This window comes from Mustela nigripes, chromosome 3 (assembly GCF_022355385.1).
Source record: "Mustela nigripes isolate SB6536 chromosome 3, MUSNIG.SB6536, whole genome shotgun sequence".
Lineage (NCBI taxonomy): Eukaryota > Metazoa > Chordata > Mammalia > Carnivora > Mustelidae > Mustela > Mustela nigripes.
The window spans coordinates 86,868,190-86,885,979 of NC_081559.1; the positions used below are offsets into that span (position 1 = coordinate 86,868,190).

At 33.8% G+C, this 17,790-nt stretch overlaps 1 protein-coding gene across 7 annotated transcripts in view; it reads right to left on the minus strand.

Annotated features, from left to right (window-relative positions):
• KYNU (kynureninase) overlaps positions 1 to 17,790 on the minus strand; it is a 133,354-nt gene that overhangs the window by 10,351 nt on the left and 105,213 nt on the right. For 6 of the 7 annotated variants that reach the window (XM_059394358.1, XM_059394355.1, XM_059394356.1 and 3 more), the window contains 2 exons: positions 6,361 to 6,413; positions 4,189 to 4,274 (listed from right to left, as the gene is read on the minus strand). In XM_059394358.1, the coding sequence (XP_059250341.1) occupies positions 4,189 to 4,274; positions 6,361 to 6,413 (139 nt within the window). Of the gene's footprint in view, positions 1 to 4,188; positions 4,275 to 6,360; positions 6,414 to 13,432; positions 13,697 to 17,790 lie in introns of those variants that run through there. The other variant, XM_059394360.1, reaches the window with a different exon arrangement.

Sequence of the window (17,790 nt, forward strand, 5' to 3'; positions counted from 1 at the left end):
CAATTGGTTAAGCAACTGCCTTTAACTTGGGTCATGATCCTAGAATCCACTCCTGTAACAGGCTCACTGCTCTGCGGGGACTCTGCTTCTCCCTCTACCCCTCCCCACTCTCGTATGCATGCGTGCTCTCTCTCTCATTCTCTCTTTCAAATAAATAAATTAAATATTTTTAAAAAATATTAAGAGGGGATAACAGGAATTAACTGAAGAATACAATAAACTTCTTTTTGGTATCTCATTATTTCTATGCTTTCTGTACTGAGAAAGAATTTTTTTTTTAATTAGAAAAACTGAAAACTGTAGTTTGAAAATATTCAGCTTATAACAATTTTTGGCAGAATTTCAACTACATGGGTTATTTTTCTTACCAAGAAAAATGAATACAAAGCTAAAAAAGTTAGAGAAGTTTAAATGAGAAAAAATAAGTATAGTATGATGTTTTCTACTGTCACATTTTTTTCTCTAAAATTCTTAAAATTGGCCACCTAATCACTTTCTGAGGAATCACACAGTACACTTCTTTTTACTTGATGTATATTTTAATTGAATGCTTCAATTTTGTATTTTGGAGCTATTTATTTCATTATAAATCATATACTGAAAAGTCTAAAATCGTCTACCTATCACTGAATACAAGCATGGCCCTTCAAAATACAACAGATATATTTTTATTTCAAGTTAGCAGTTGGAAAACTGAGATTTCTGAAGTAATTTTCTATAAATATCTTCATTTTAAAAATGAGACAAATGAACTCAAGAGTACATGTAGTCAAGTCACAGTTGTCACCTAAGGTCACACTCAGTGTCCCTATGAGGGCTACAGTATGCCTCCTGGTTCCTACCATATTTTGTACTGTATTTGTATCATACATATTTCTATTTGTACTATATAAATATGTGGTATAGAGGCCGCTGGGTGGCTCAGTGTATTAAAGCCTCTGCTTTAGGCTCAGGTCATGATCCCAGGGTCCTGGGATCGAGCCCTGCATCAAGCTCTCTGCTCAGCGGGGAGCCTGCTTCCTCCTCTGTCTCTGCCTGCTTCTCTGCCTACTTGTGATCTCTGTCAAATAAATAAATAAAATCTTAAAAGAAAAAATATGTGGTATAAATAGCCAATAATATATAAAAAAAGACAGTTTGAAAATGATTATAAGGTGCTATTTTTCATACCATCATTCAACTGAATGCACAAGTCATTATAAACAAAACATATTAATATTTTAAAAGACCATATTGTCAAGCTGGTATCATATCCATGTGCACTGATTCTTAGGTTTAGAATCTCTCCTCCAGTTGATTTCTGACTATGTTGGATATTTTTTGAAAGACAAGTAGCTACAAGAAAAGGCACTTTGATTCATGCATCTATTTCTCACTTATTTGAACTTTAATTACCTGTCTCTTATAATGCTATAATGTAAACAAGAGCATGAACAACATAACGGTGGCCCTCATGCTTACTCATGTGGCATCTAGGGAGTAGAACATTTTAGTGCTTAGGTAAAGAATAAGAAGCAAAGAGATGCACTGTTTTGTCATTTCAGAATTTTGCAATTTATAATGAGGAGGAAGAATTTCAAAAAACACTTTTTCAACATAATGCTGGATTAGTTAAAAATAATTTTGGTTAGGGGCACCTGGGTGGCTCAGTGGGTTAAAGCCTCTCTGCCTTCGGCTCAGGTCATGATCCCAGAGTTCTGGGATCGAGCCCCATATCAGGCTCTTTGCTCAGCAGGGAGCCTGCTTCCCTCTGTCTCTCTGCCTACTTGTGATCTCTGTCTGTCAAATAAATAAATAAAGTCTTTAAAAAAATAATAATAATTTTGGTTAGAATAGAGCCCAGCAGCAAATAACTTAAGGTATTTCTAAGAGGCTCAAGAGAAATACATAAGTGATAAGATGCTCCAGAGAAGTACAATCCCACTTCTTGTTGGTTTTAGAGTGTTTTTGCTAAGTTTAAGTGTTAAAGAAAGAAAATAAATCAATCTTCAGATTCCAGCTGAAAACAAAAACTTTGTCCAGGTGACTATAATACAGTGTGATGTGGCGGTAAACATTTCTGTGCTTTTTATCATTCAAGCCTAGCCTGGAGAACCAGTGGTAGAAAAACTGAAAATGTGATTTCTTTCTCATAGCAGAAGGGGTAAATACTTGAAACCAGTCCATTGCAGAAACATATGAAAGTTAGAGTGTCTAAAATTTCTAGATCTGGCTGAGAACCCATTTGCAAAGATAAGGAAAATCAGACCAAATAACTTTAGTACTAGTTCTTCCTAAGGTACACCTTGGTGTTTTCACACTGAAACTTATTTTCTTCCTGATACAAACTTGCAAAGTGAGCAAAATTTTATTTCATTTTAAAACATTTAACAGAAGTGTTGCTCTGAATAGATACTATAAAAACAATTCAAATATCATTATCTAACTTGCTAAGCAGATTCTCTCACTACTCCCCCCCAAAAAAAATTTTAAAAATTTAAAAATTTTTTTTCACTGGCTGAGAAAATCTTGTTACTGGGTCTATTTTCAATTAAAAAAAAAATAAAAAAAAAAAACCCTGCCTAAAAAGCGTAAACAACACAAGCTCCATCTAGTGGTCACACTGAGAAGGTGCTTTTTAAATGGGGATGAAGTGAAATGAGTTAATTACCACTGTGTAGTGGTAAGGTTGTATTTAAAAAAAAAAAAAAAAAAAAAAAAAGAACTTGACACTGCCACCCAGTGGCTAAAGTGAGAAACTGCTTTGCATGGTCACAAAATTCTAGAATTTAGGTTTAGAAAAGATCTTCGAAGTCTATCCATTCATTCATTCCGAAATACTCCACAACAGGATTTCCTAAAATATCACAAACTAGATGATCTTAAAACACTTTAAGTTAAAAAAGTCAAATTCTCTTTTGAATAGCTATATATTTAAAATCTGTTAGAAATGCATATTTACAAAAAACCCGTACATATCTACCTAAAATATATTTTACTCTATGTATGTATATAAAAATATATTTACTTAATATATGTATTAATATTAATTATATAGTATATAATTATTTAATATATATTTACTTAAATAAATTTAGTTTCATACTGAAATTAATATCCAAATAATTAAGTTACATAGATATACATATGAATATTAACATAAACATACTTAAACATAAGTATATATTTATATAAATAGGTAGAAAGGTAGATAAGCACATCTAGAAAACCAAGTTGATTCCTTGAATATCATTGATTAGGGTAAAACTAATTTTAACTATAAGTATGAATTTACTAAAAAATCTATACTAAGGCAGTAATAGTAGAGATTATATAAGAATATAATGCCACAGACACTCCAATTTTTAAAAAATTCAGCTTAACCTCATGAGACAACCTTACTCAATCTTTGGCTTACTTTGAAGGATTCTATTTTTTTTCCTTAAGTATATAGTTCTGTGACATGGCACTTTGAGACAAGACACTTTTTATTGACTCCCAGAACCAGCAGCAGCAGAGTCCCCAGTAATCACAACAATGTCCAGCACATAATACTTTAATAGATAAATGCTGAATAAGTAAATTAAAAAAGAATTAAATATTGCATGGTTATTTTGTAATAGAGAGACCATGAGAAGATTGAACAACTTATTTAAGTTCATACAAATTCTAAGTGGAACTAAAAACATGTATTCCTTGGCTCAGTTTCAAAACATTTATCAAATGCCAACGTTTATTATGTGCCAAGCACCGTGCTGAAGCTGGGGATAGAAATAAAAGATGGCAATTAGGCCACAGTCACTGTCCTGAAGAACACTGGCCTTGATCACTGTTTATACACAGTCACATTAATCTTGCTGTTTAGCAGAGATGGTCCTACGACAGGTCACAGTCAAGTAAAGACATTGGTCAAGATGTGTAAAGTTGAAGGGGCGCCTGGGTGGCTCGTGGGTTAAGACCTCTGCCTTCGGCTCGGGTCATGATCCCAGATCATGAGATCAGAGTCCTGGGCATCCTGGGATCAAGTCCTGCATCCTGGGATCAAGCCCTGCATCGGACTCTCTGCTCAGCAGGGAACCTGCTTTCTCTTCTCTCTCTCTGCCTGCCTCTCTGCCTTCTTGTGATCTCTCCCTTTGTCAAATAAATAAATAAGTAAATAAATCTTTAAAAATATATAAGATGTGTGAAGTTGAAGCATAGATCACTTACCTCTAAACTAGCATGTAAGGAGCAGACCAACAAAATGGGAGGGTTTGAAATTCGAAATCCACCGACCCCAGGGATCAACTGTAGTTCTGAAAATTAAACATCATGTCATTTTTTTAAATAGAATGCACCTTAAAAAATGTCCTCTGTGGGTTTGTTTTTTTTTTAATGACACTGAGGTAGAAGAGAGAAAGAGTAATATTTAAAACCTTTTATTACTAGGTTTTCCGAGGTATTTAAAAGAGACTCCATGGACCTAAAATAGTGGCATATTTTTTTTCCTTCACCTGCAATGTCTGTCTCCCCTGTCCCCATTTCATAGCAGCCTACCAAATCCTAGAGCTCTTAGACCATAAAAATGATCTTTTCTACTCTGAACCACATCCTCTGACCTCCCACTCCCAAATCAGCGTTCCTTATTCTGCCCATGCTTTGCTTTTTCTACTAGAAAACCATGTCAATGAGAGAAAAACATCAAGATTTTAATGGTTTGTAATTGTAATGCCATCCAAAGGCAGAAATGTGATTGAAATGACCTAGGAAGGTGACTTTCAGCACTAAGATTATTAGGTGGTTTGGCTTCTACTAGGGGGACAAAGGCTTTTAAAAAAATGATTTAAGGGGTGACTGGGTAGTTCAATGGGTTAAGCCTCTGCCTTCAGCTTGGGTCGTGGTCTCAGGGTCCTGGGATTGAACCCCACGTCGGGTTCTCTGCCGGGCAGGAGCCTGCTTACCCCCCTCTTTCTCTGCCTGCTGCTCTGCCTACTTGTGATCTCTCTCTCTGTCAAACAAATAAATAAAATCTTTTAAAAAAATGATTTTAGTACGACATATTTAAAAGGTAAATTAATAACAGATATCCTAATTAGAATCAATTAGATTGAATAGTAGCCAATCGAATGCAATAGAGTTAAGATTGCTAGTTGGAGATCGAATTAAAGCTAAGACTGACTTAAAGAGCATTAGAACGTATTCTAGGTCTTTAGAGATGCATCTAATCCAGGGCTAAATAAACTATGTCCTGGGGACCAAATCTGGCCCTCGACTTGTTTTTTAAACAAAGTTTCATTGGAACATAGCCACATTCACTCTTTTATGTCTATGACCATGTTGGAAGCACAATGGCAGAACTGAGTATTTGCCAGAGAGACTGCATAGCTACAAAAGGTTAAAAGATCTCATCTTTAGCCCTTCAGAGAGAGACTTTGCCCACTCCTGATATAGTCCAATTCTCTCGTTTACAGATAAGAAAACCCATCACAAAAGATTTAAGTAACTGGCATAACCACAGAGCTAATGATTTCAGCAGCCAGGATAAAATACAGGTTTCTTGATTTGAATGAAAGAGCCCGACTAAATCATTTGTATCTTGTTTTTTGCAAATGTGAATTTATTTAAAATAGTTAATTCAGGTTGGTAGCAGTCTGAAGGGTCAAATTGAACTGAAACTCTCAAAACATTTAGGAAGCTTTCTGTCTCCAACGTGACTGAAGAATAGAGTCAGTCACTCAGGAAAAAGTAGGACAGTGGGGCGGCACGCCGCACATGGTGTACTTTTATTTCTATCTGCTGGGGTTCAACTGCTATTGTTTGGTGTGTGGCAAAAGCCACAAAAGGAAAAACTGACAAAAGTGAGCTAAAAACGAACATTTATTCGATAGCACTATTATGTATGTGCTACTTGGTTTACAGCTTTGAACCTGTCTCACTCTCCCATCAGACCCCGAGAGACACAGATTTTATTATTCACATTAGATATGCGAGAAGGAAAACAAAAAACCCAAGATGATGTAATTTGTGCAGCATCACAAAACGATTAAGCAGCAAAGTGCGATTGACACCTGTCTCTCCGGGTCTGACTACAAGCAAAACATTCCTTTCTGTCCTCACTGCCTGATGTTTTGGGTCCTCAGTGTTGATGAGATCTCAGTCTTGTACATTACATTTCCCTTCCACTTATCTCCCTACAAAGGGATAGACTCAAATTCATGCTAAAATCTACAAACACTTAGTCTTACACTCTGGAAATGTCATTTCTTATTTTAAGAATTCTCAGTGGCATTTTCAAAGTGCACTCTCCATGAGGCCTGTACATTACATATCATACGAAGACAGATGAAAATTGAAATAAAGGTAAAATGGAATGACTTGGGAAGTGAAACTGAATACACTTACTGTTATCCATCTTAAATCGGGTGCTGAGTTCATGGCCAAACCATCCCACTAACCTAAAACATAAATAACAACATCAGATATTTTGATCTATAAAAATAACTGCGATTAACACAGGAATCTGGGGTCTGCATACCAAAACCATTTGTGATGCGAGTCATCAAATATTTAAGCATATACATGTTAGATGATATCATAAGGCAATTAATATTTATAACCTTATCAAGAATGAGGATAAAAATCAATTTTATTCTTATTACTAGTTATATTATTTTTGTGATGTTAAATCATCTGAAAATCTGTATTTAAGGATCTTTTTCTTATTTCAAATGAACAAAATGTTGACCTTTTATTTCAATTTTAAAACAAATGTGTAAGTTCAAAAAGAAGAAGCAATTAATGCAATAATTTAATGTAATAATATTTAATAATTTAATGCAATAATATTTTTCACAATAGGCTCCTTAATGAGAAATGGTGTTAGAATAACCTATATAATTGTGCAAAAATCTTTGAATAACTTTATAAGGAAATTGATTCATGTCATATTTTAGTGAGATTAATAAATAAATAGCATGAAGTCATATAAATGTGTGTGTGTGCATATTAGAGGAAAAGAATTAGAACTTAAAGAAAAATATAAAATTTGAGAAATAGTAACTCAATATTTCTGGTACTATATTCTATCTAAAGAAATTTTTGGCTTTAATGCTGCCAAAATAAAAATTTCAAAGGCACTTTGTCAGAATTGGGCAAAATATTTTTCAGTTTATGTAGAATGTATGAGTGAAAATAAATTTTGAAACAGAAGACTCTAATGGTGAGTGTGTTCTATCTAATACTATTAGCATGCTCTAAGAGTAATGAAGTTAATGTGCACAGGACCAGTGAATGAAGCATCAAGGAGGCCAATGGAACATGACAGAAAATATAACAATAAGGGTGCCTGGGTGGCTCAGTCAGTTAAGACTCCTGGGTTTGGCTGAGGTCATGATTTTGGGATTATGAGATTAAGCCCCTGGTTGGGTTTCACTCTCAGTGCAGAGTCGGCTTGAGCTTCTCTGCCTCTCCCACTCTCTCTGCCCCTCTCCCTGCTTGCATGTGCTCTCTCGTGCTCTCCAATAAATATATAAAATCTTTTCTTTTTTAAATGAAGAAAGTGTAAGAGCAGTTCTCAGATCCTGTAACAATTTAGTGAGTTATAACTGTCACATTGCAAAAAATGCAAGGGTAAAGAAAAGATATTCACATATTTAAATGGTTTTGAAAAGAAAAATTTCTGACTATAAAATCAAAAGGAAATACAGAGGCAAATATCGATAGACCTAAATATTTAAAATACTATGTTGAAAAGACAGACACAAAAAACAAACCAATGATGGGGAAAAGAGTGCTACTTGGCACCTATCAGTTTTCACCCAGTTTTTCATCAGAGAAGGGACAATGCCTCTGAAGCTACCCAGCCATTATAAAAGGAGAAATGTAAATATCTCGCAAATTCAGAAAAAAAAGGCTCAATCTCAGTAATAATTTTTAAAATGTGAAGTATCATAAAAATGAGACCATACTTCATGTATCAAATTGGCAAAATCATTAAAAAAAAAAATGAGGCCTATTTTCATCAAAGATTCAAAAAAAAAGAAATGAGTCCTTTATCTTTTTTTTTTCTTTTTCTGAGATTTTATTTATTTATTTGTCAGGAAGAGAGGGTATAAGCAGGGGGGAGGGAGAAACAGACTCCCTGCTAAATAGGGAGCCTGACGTGCGATTCAATCCCAGGACCTTGGGATCATGACCTGAGCGGAAAGCAGTGGCTTCACCCACTGAGCCACTCACGAGTCTCATGAGGACTTTGTCGAATCATGAGAATAAGTAAAAAAAAACTATCAAGAGTACAGTCTGAGAATTTATATGAAAAAGATGTGTAATTTCCTGTCCCAGGACTTTTACTCTTTCTAATTTATTCAAAAGACTATTTGGATTACAGTGTTCAGAGTAACTTAAGATTTATGTACTAAGACACGAGTACAATACTATTTATAATGTCAACAGCTGATAAAACGAATTATACTGCTTTCATACAATGGAATACCACTGAAGCCATTACAAAAATCCTATTTAAAAGAATATGTATTCAAAAAGGATAAAATGGAGATCACAGTATTTAGAATATTATTACAATTTTAGAATAAAATATGAAAAAGCCAATAAAACATAATGCATTTATATTTAACTCTGGTCAAAATTTTAAAATCTTTTATTTGTTTTGTTCTTATCTATACCAGAATTTTCTAGAGAGCATGTATTGTTGTTGCATCAGAAAAAAATCTGTAATTAAAATTTTATAACCCATATTCATTAGTTCAAACTTTAATTCTAAAAATTAGCTTATTTTTATACTCTGAATATATATATACACATGTGTTTCTATATACACATACATATATTTTTCTGTATATATATAAATTTTATATCTAGAATTAGTTAACAAAAGTTGATTATAGATAACTAATGCTTTTACCCTTTGAAGTATCTCATGGTTTCCCTTTTCTTGAAGGGAAAAATTCATAGGCTATTAGTCCAAGCATAACTTCCAAACCTTAGTTTTAGTGTTTTTTTTTCTCATTTCAAGTGATTGATCCTCAAAACTTGTCAAACACCCCTCCCCACTTACCCCAAGACCACAGTTTCTCTGGCTGAAATGCTTACATGGGTAGAAACTGTGTAGGAGCAATGGAAGAAAAGAACCAGGGCAGAGCAGCAGAAGTCCAAGTGATGTAACACTTGAGGAGGTTCCAGGAAATTTCCAGGAAGTTCCTCTACTTTCTGAAGAGAAGGCCAAATTTTCTTATTTTAATTTCAAAAGCTACCCCCTTGATAAAATCCTAAGCAAAATACAGGGGTGAGCAGGACCATTTTCAGAATGGCTGCTATATTAAAAAAGAAAAGACATTTTTATATAAAGAAACCAGAGGAACCCTAACAGTTGGAAGTAGTCAGAGAATGAGATAGCTGAAAGGCGACCCTGTCCCTTTCCCCTTCCAGTTCGGGTGTCTTCCCAGATTGCAGATCCAAGAAAATTCAACTCATTCAGTGAAGACCCCTGAAAGAAAGAACTGGGTATTGCAATCACAAAGATTTACAAGAAAAATGTAAAATTAGAGAAATCTACACACACACACACACACACACACACACATACAAAAACATTCACCAGGAAAGGGTTGCCAGAAAGCTGATGGAATATAAAAAGCAAGGAGTGAAGTAAATCAAGCAACAGAAACTTAATGAAGTAATATTTCATACAATGCAAAACTACCCAATATAAATGCAGGAGTAGGACTGGTATAGCTTGACAACAGGAGGGGTGAACACAAGCTTGCAGAAATCAAGAAAAAATCAGGGAAGAAAAATAAAACACATAAAAGAAAAAAAGAGTCTGGGAAGAATGCAAGGAAGTTAGGAAACTAGAAAAGACACCCAGGTAAGAGGACAGCTGTGAGAAAAAATAAACCAAAGGGGGAAAAAAAAATGAAGAAAGAAATTAAAAGGATTTAAAAGGGTCAAGAGAGAATGTTATAATAAGCAAAGATGTTGTGTCATACCCAAAAGGAATTTCCAAAGACAAGCAAAAAAATAAAAAACACAAAAACCTTTTTATAAAAAGTTGTAATTCAAGACAACTGAATAAAAAATGACTTGAATCAGGTATATTGAAAAAAATTCAACACTGAGTGAATTGAGGATGATTATCGAGAGTGGTTTTATTTATTTTATTTAAGTTTGTTAAGGTTATTGGATATTAAACATGAAGAAAGCAAATGGGATTCCAGGCAAAAATGGTGAGGACAGAATAAAGGAAAAATAATTAGATTTATCTCAAATTTATCAAATGCAACCATTCAATGATGAGGATAATGTAAAAATATCTATAATATCCCCCACCATAGAAAAAAAACATAATGCACGAATATTACGTGTGGATAAGCCAAATTGTATAAAGATTATGGTGTTGATCAAGCAAGAGATGAGCTAGTATTTTGCCATGAATTCTTTTCTTCCCTGTTTTGATTTTTTGTTTCAAATTTTTATTTCAATTCCAGTAAGTTAACATATAATGTGATACTGGTTTCAGGAGTAGAATTTAGTGGTTCATCACAGATATGTAACACCCAGTGTTCATCATAACAAGGGCACTCCTTAATGCCCATCACCCCTTTAGCCCATCCCCACCCTCAATTTGTTTTCTATTGCTGAGTCTTTTATGGTTGCTTCCCTTTTTTTTTCCCCTTCCCATATGTTCATCTGCTTTGTTTCTTAAATTCTACATATGAGTAAAATCATATGGCATTTGTCTTTCTCAGACTGACATATTTTGTTTAGTATAATACACTCTAGTTCCATCTACGTTGTTACAAATGGTAAGATTTGATTCTTTTTGATGGCTCAGTAATATTCCATACATACATATACATACACAGACACACATCACATCTTTATCCACTCATCAGTCAATAGACATCTGGGCTCCTCCCATAGTTTGGCTATTGTTAATAATGCTGCTATAAACATTGGAGTGCATGTGCCTCTTTGATCCCATGAATGCTTCATAAAAATCTAAATGAGGGTAAAGTTAAGTTAGCCAAGAGATGCCTAAGGACGTTATGACAAAAGGTATGTGGTGACTTTCAAATGCATTTAATTATAGGACTAGGATTAAAGAAATGTAGAAATGAAGGTGACAAAACATAATGAAAGAGAATGTTGTATGACAATGTGAAAGTGGGTAACTGGCGAAATGGGGGTAATAAAGTAATTTCATTGATCATCTATACTTAAACTTGATAAATCAAATAACAGAAGTATAATCAGATCTAAGAATATCACTAAACACCAACAAAGTCAAAACAGACTAAGCCATGGGATGACAGGAATTGGGGCAGAAAGAAAGGAGACCTGCTAAATCTTTTATTGGTTGTGGAAGGGCACTAATAGAAGAAAACAGGAAAGACTACAATTTTTAACTAAAATATGAACATGCGCTATGGTGAGTGCTGTGACTTGTAAGACTGATGAATCACAGACCAGCACTCCTGAACAAATAATACACTGTATGTTAATTAATTCAAAAGATCTTTAAAAATATAAAATATCAGAACTATTTGCTGAAAAGCAATGAACAAAAAAGCAAAACGTATCTCATGTTTGAAGACTAAGAAGATCTAAAAACAGAAAAAATGACACTGAATGGCACTGAGTTAAGACCAGACACAACCATCAAACAATAAATCAAAGAGAATCTGTTTAAATGAGCGATTCAGAGAAAAAAAACACACTAAAAGGGTGAGCATAGATGTAAGTGGCAAATGAAAAATAAAGCATGGGTGGATGCAATCTTTACATCAGGCAAGATGAAATTCAGACCAAAAAGAATTAAATGGTTTGAAGGGCGTTTTATAATGCTGATGAATATAATCACAATAAGACAAAACAATTATGAATTTCTATTTAAGAGGTAAATCAAGTAAACAAAATATCAAGTAAGAGGTAAATCTAATTGATGTTGAATATTTATCCCTGAAATAAAGATTTTAGCTTTTTGAAAAGTACTCATAAAATACTGACTAAAATTAACTATAAAATAATGTAGTATTTCCAAAGTGGATATATTGTTGACTATGTCTTCTGATTATAATCCAATAAAATCAGAAATTATTAAGAAACTTAAAACAAAAACAAAAACCAAGAAGACTCAATTACTTGGTAAGTTAAAAATTACTCAATTACTTGGGAAGTTATCTCAGATTATTTTTATGATCAAACTGAAATGGTAGAATTTCTTTAAAAATAATGAAAACACTATAGATCAGTATCTTTGGGTGTTATTAGAATAGTGCATAGAGAAAAATTCACAGCTTTACATGTCAGATCAATAGAAAACATTTTTTAAATGAAAGCAAATAAATCAATCATAAGACTAAAAATCCACACAGAAAAAAATGAACTGAAATAAACTATAATACACAATGAAAAAAGATAAAAGCTGGAATTATTGGTTAGAAAACATAAAGCTAAGTTACAATGATATATAAATAAAAAATACATTTTGGTGAGAGTGAAAGATATCAATGAATTGAGAAAACACAAGACTAGTGTAGCTATAAAAAATAAAACATTACGGGGAGGAATAAACACAATATAGGGAAAAGAAAGAACATCAAAATAGACTGCAAAAATCAGTTTGATTTTATTTCATTTTTTTTTTAAGATTTATTTATTTATTTGACAGAAAGTGAGACAGGGAGGGCAACAGAGAGCGACCATGAGCAGGGGAAGGGCAGAGGGAGAAGGAGGCTTCCCCGCTGAGTAGGAGCCCAAACATGGTCTTGATCCAAGAACACCAGGATCATGACCTCAGTGGGAAAGTAGATGCTTAACTGACTAAACCACCCAGGCACCAGTAAAGTCAGTTTTAAAGCTTAAAATTAAAATGGATAATTTTCTAGGTGAATTTATTTATCCCAACTAATTCCAGCAAAGAAAAAAATATCAAAGCCTGTAGGTTTTAATAAAAGAAATAAAGAAATCTCTCAAATACCTAAAATTCCTAAAAGAAGGTGATGACACAGGGAAATTCTGCCACTTTTCAGAGTAAATAATTCCAAGGTTATCTAAACGACTTCAGAGCATAAAAAAAAAAAAAAAAAAAAAAAAAAAAAAACAGAATAAATAGCCAAAAAAAAAGGCAAGAATGAAAGGAGTATAGGAAAAAGTTACACTTTTGGGGGAACAAATATAACATTAATATCAAACCAGGTCAGAATTGCATACATTAAAAAAAAAGCATAAGCCAATCTGACTTAAGAATATTAATACAAAAATCATAAACAGATTCAAACACATTAAAATAATGTGTTATGAAGAGTGTGATTTATTTAAGAAATGCAAAAGCAGTTTTATATTAACAAATTTATTAATATACAATTTATTACATTAATAAAGCTAAAAAGACAATCATAGGATCACCTCTATAGACCCTAAAAGACATTTTCAAAATTCTTCAACTGCTGTTAATTAAAAGAAAACTAAAATGAAACAAAATAGTAGTAAGACAACAATTATTGCAATGAAATATATTTTTGTCAGCCTAAAAGTCAAATTTGCACTTAAGGGAGAGCACTAAACATGCTTTCAATTAAGACAAAGATTTTGCTGGGATGCCTGGGTGGCATCTGGCCTTCAGCTCAGGTCATGATCTCAAGGTCCTGGGATCTGCATTGGGTTCCCCGCTCAGCGGGGAGTCTGTTTCTCCCGCTCCCTCTGCTCTTTCCTCCCTCTTCTGTCAAATAAATAAATAAAATTTTTACAATAAAAAAATCCTCCTCTTTCTCTCCAATAAATAAAATCTTTACAATAAAAAATACTAAGACTTTGCAGTTATAAAAATTGGAAATAAGTAAGTTAAGTATGACTACTTTCAAATTATAGGATTTTGTACCAGTATGAACAAACATATTATTTAGTATTGTAGTTTGGCACAAAGTTAATATGATAAATAAATATCCAAAATTTAAAAAGCCAACAAGTGAATACAGTACCAAGAAATGTTCCAGAATTACACAAGGTAAAGTTTAAAACACTCCTGAATCCAAACAACAAGAAAGATTTGAATAATATTCCACAAAAAGAAAAAAATTAATGCTCCTCGAGTTAATGTGCAGATTTAGATGATCCCAGCAAAAAACACAAAAGATTTTATTTTATTTTTTAACTGGATACTAGATAAGCCAATGCTAATGCTATATGGAAAAAAAATCATAGTAAGAAAAGCAATGAAGTCGAATATTTCTATAAAATATTACTATGTTACAAAACTTCAGAATAAAAACAACATGGTACAGTGTTAACAAATCAATTAACATACAATTTGCTACATTTAAAAAGCTAAAGAGAAAGTCATAGGGTTATCTCCATAGACTAATGAATCATAAGAGAAAATTGTATCATACAACAATCTGTTTTAAAAAAATCATTTGTAACTCATGTCACAAGGTTAGTTAATCCTCTTAGTATAAAAATATCTAAAGACCAATAATATAAAAAATAACCCAAGAAAAATGACCAGAAGATCTGAATTGATCATATAGAAAATGAAAATGCCTCTTAAATGTTAAAAATACCTCTCCATTTACTAAAGATAAGAAAAATACAAATTAAAACTACACTTAGATACCACTGTTCGCCTCTTAGATTGATTAAAATTTAAAACAGATTATACATTCTCCTGGTATTACCATGGGTGATGAGTAACTCATGTATTATTGTGGGGTGTAAACTGATGCATCCCCCACCCCCGGAGAACAAATGAATAACAGCTATAAAAGTTATAAACACATATACCCCCCAACCTAACAAATTCACTTCTGGGAATTTATTCACCAGAACTTGTACAGGTATGAGGTGAATAGTGCAATAGTCACCGCATCCTTTTCAGCAACAGTTGAAGATAGAAAAGAACCTAAAATTCCTTCAATATTAGGTTGGTTTCATAAATCATGGTAAATCTACATAATAAAATGTCTTGTAATTGTTAAATTAAAAGTGAACCAGAAAGACTTCCATGTCCTGAAACGGGAATGATTATAAGCGACATGAAACAAAAAGAAGGTGTAGAATAGAATGTAGAGTATCTTCCGTGTGTACTGAATACTTGCTGATTTTTATTTTTATTTTTCTCCCCCAACTAGAACGTAAGCTGATCAGATCAGGGACTTGCCTCTCACAACTTGTAGATGAGTGTATGTAAGGAGGGTGATGTGATGTGTGATTAAGCAGTCAGTAAGTGAAGCACTGATTAAGGTAGCTGAACCTGCATGGTGATGGTCAGGGAGACTTTGCAGAGGAAGCTGAGTAGAAGAAAGAATATTTTGGCAAAAGAGGAAGGACTCTTCCAGATGGTCAAAGTAGCATGTGCAAGACCAGAGCTATGAGAGGACAAGGTTCTTTGGGAGTCGAGTGACTTTCTAAAGGCAGACTACTCCATGTTATACAATGGACAATTATCCCCACCATTTGAGATGTAGCCATAATGTACTGAAGAGGTATTATCTGAAATTTATTTAACATTTTAAAAACTTGCTTTTCTTTCTACTTTTAAAATCCCTCATTTAAAAACAGGAACCAAACTGTAAAAGGATCATTATCTGAAGTTAATATTTCTAGTGGTTAGAATACAAGGCAGAACTTTCTCTAATCTAATGTAAATATTAGCTCACATAACAACAGTTTGAACTCCATTTATAGGATAAACTGAGAGAAAATAAATTTTATGATACAATTGTTTATATGAGATTCTGAAGTTTATCATAATGGATATTTACTTCAAGAAACATTAATCATTGATTTAAAAGATTCATAACAAATACCTGAGATTTTTTTCAAAATGATTATGAAATCCATACACACTGAGAAAAGCCTCAGCTTATGTTGTACAGTAGAAGAAAAGAATAATTTAATAATCCTACTAAATATAAGGCGGTTCTTTTTCTTTTTTTTTTAATAAAGATTTTATTTATTTATTTATTTGACAGAGAGAGAGATCACGAATAGGCAGAGAAGCAGGCAGAGAGAGAGGGGAAGCAGGCTCCCTGCCAAGCAGAGAGCCTGATACGGGGCTCGATCCCAGGACCCTGGGATGATGACCGGAGCAGATGGCAGAGGCTTAACCCACTGAGCCACCCACGCACCCCAAGGAGGTTATTTTTCTAAATGACGTAGTCACATACCGAAAGATGTATCAATGACACGACAGAGTTTTAATTATGGCTGCAGCTGAGATTTTGCCTCAGTTGTGAAAAACATATTTCAACCGAAATAATCATTAACTGTGAGATTTCACATGATGGTAATGAACTTAATATTTTACCTACATCGATGCCCACTTTTACTTTTAAAAGCCTCAGGGCAAGCTTTATTTTTAAAAGTTCACTTGCCAGGAGCACCTGGCTGGCTCAGTCGGTTGAGGGGCGGACTCTCAATTTTGGCTCAGGTCATGATCTCAGTCAGGGTCGTAGGATCAAGGCGCAAGGCAGGCTCCCCGCTTGAGATTCCCCTCTCCCCTCACCTGCTGCCCCTCCTGACCCCTGTGCTCACCTGTGCTCTCTGTGTCTCAAATACATAAATAAATAAATCTTTTAAAAACGTTCACTTGTCAAAATATTTCAATACAGTAAGTTTTGAGAGCACAGTATATTCCACAACAGGTTGGCATTTAGACTTACAGCTGAACGACAGATTTTGGTTGAATGGTCCAAAGAGAAGAAGTAAAGGGGACAGGATATATTTCACAATGCAGAAAATAGGAAAGGCAATGCCTCAGTTTTCACAAGACCATTTATGTGGCATTACACTAAATTCAATTCAAGCCACTGAGTTTTAGTTCAGAGTCCACTGATGAATTTCTCATTGTCTGAAGTTGACACTCTTTCTAAACGACACTATTCACTATTACTAAAATCTGAATTTCCAGTTTAATATGATCTATTCCAGTACCTCCCAAAATGTCTTGTTTTGAAGGGAGATATTTTAAATGGTCTCATTTATGTGCTCAAAAATCTATGATTACATTTCAGTGATCCTCCATATTGCCAATGTTTATCTCATAAACAAAACAAAATAAAGAAAACAGGGGGGAAAACCTACTTAGGAAGTAAGAAGGAATATTCTACACATATGTAAATGGCAAATACCTAAACTTACATTTAATATGTCTCTGTGCCTTGGGGAACATGAGAAAGTTTAAGAGTGTCAGGAGGTTACTGTTCTTTAGTCACTGGTCATGAAATCTCTAGCATCGGAAAACTGGTCAGATTTTCAGCTGCACACATGGACGCTGCGAATCATCATCACATACCAATTCGTTCTGTCCGGCTCACTGAGTATTTCGCATGATGTTCCCAATAGGTGGTGTGTCCTCCACCCCTAGCACACACAGACTATGTGGGCTCATTCCCTCCCACCTCCACTGTCCACTCTTATTTTTTCTTTTTGTACTATGCCATTCAATCTTAAATGAATTGATTTTTTTTATTTTTAAAAAGATTATTTATTTACTTGTTCCCTCTCTCACTGTGTCTCTGTCACATAAATAAAATCTTTTAAAAAATTAAAATAGTTATTTACCCATAAAATTTATGACCTGATGATATTTACATATATAACTTTAAAGAATTATCAAATTTCTGATGGTAACCATAATCAATAATAAAATTAAAATTATACTTACCAAAGTTCTGAAATTTTTTGTTTTAAGATTTATTTATTTGAGAGAGTGAGCAAGTAAGAGAGGGAGAGAGAGCATGAGTTGGTGGGGTGGGGCAGTGGGAGAGGGAGAAGCAAACTCTCTGCTGAGCAGAGATCCAGATAAGGGGCTCA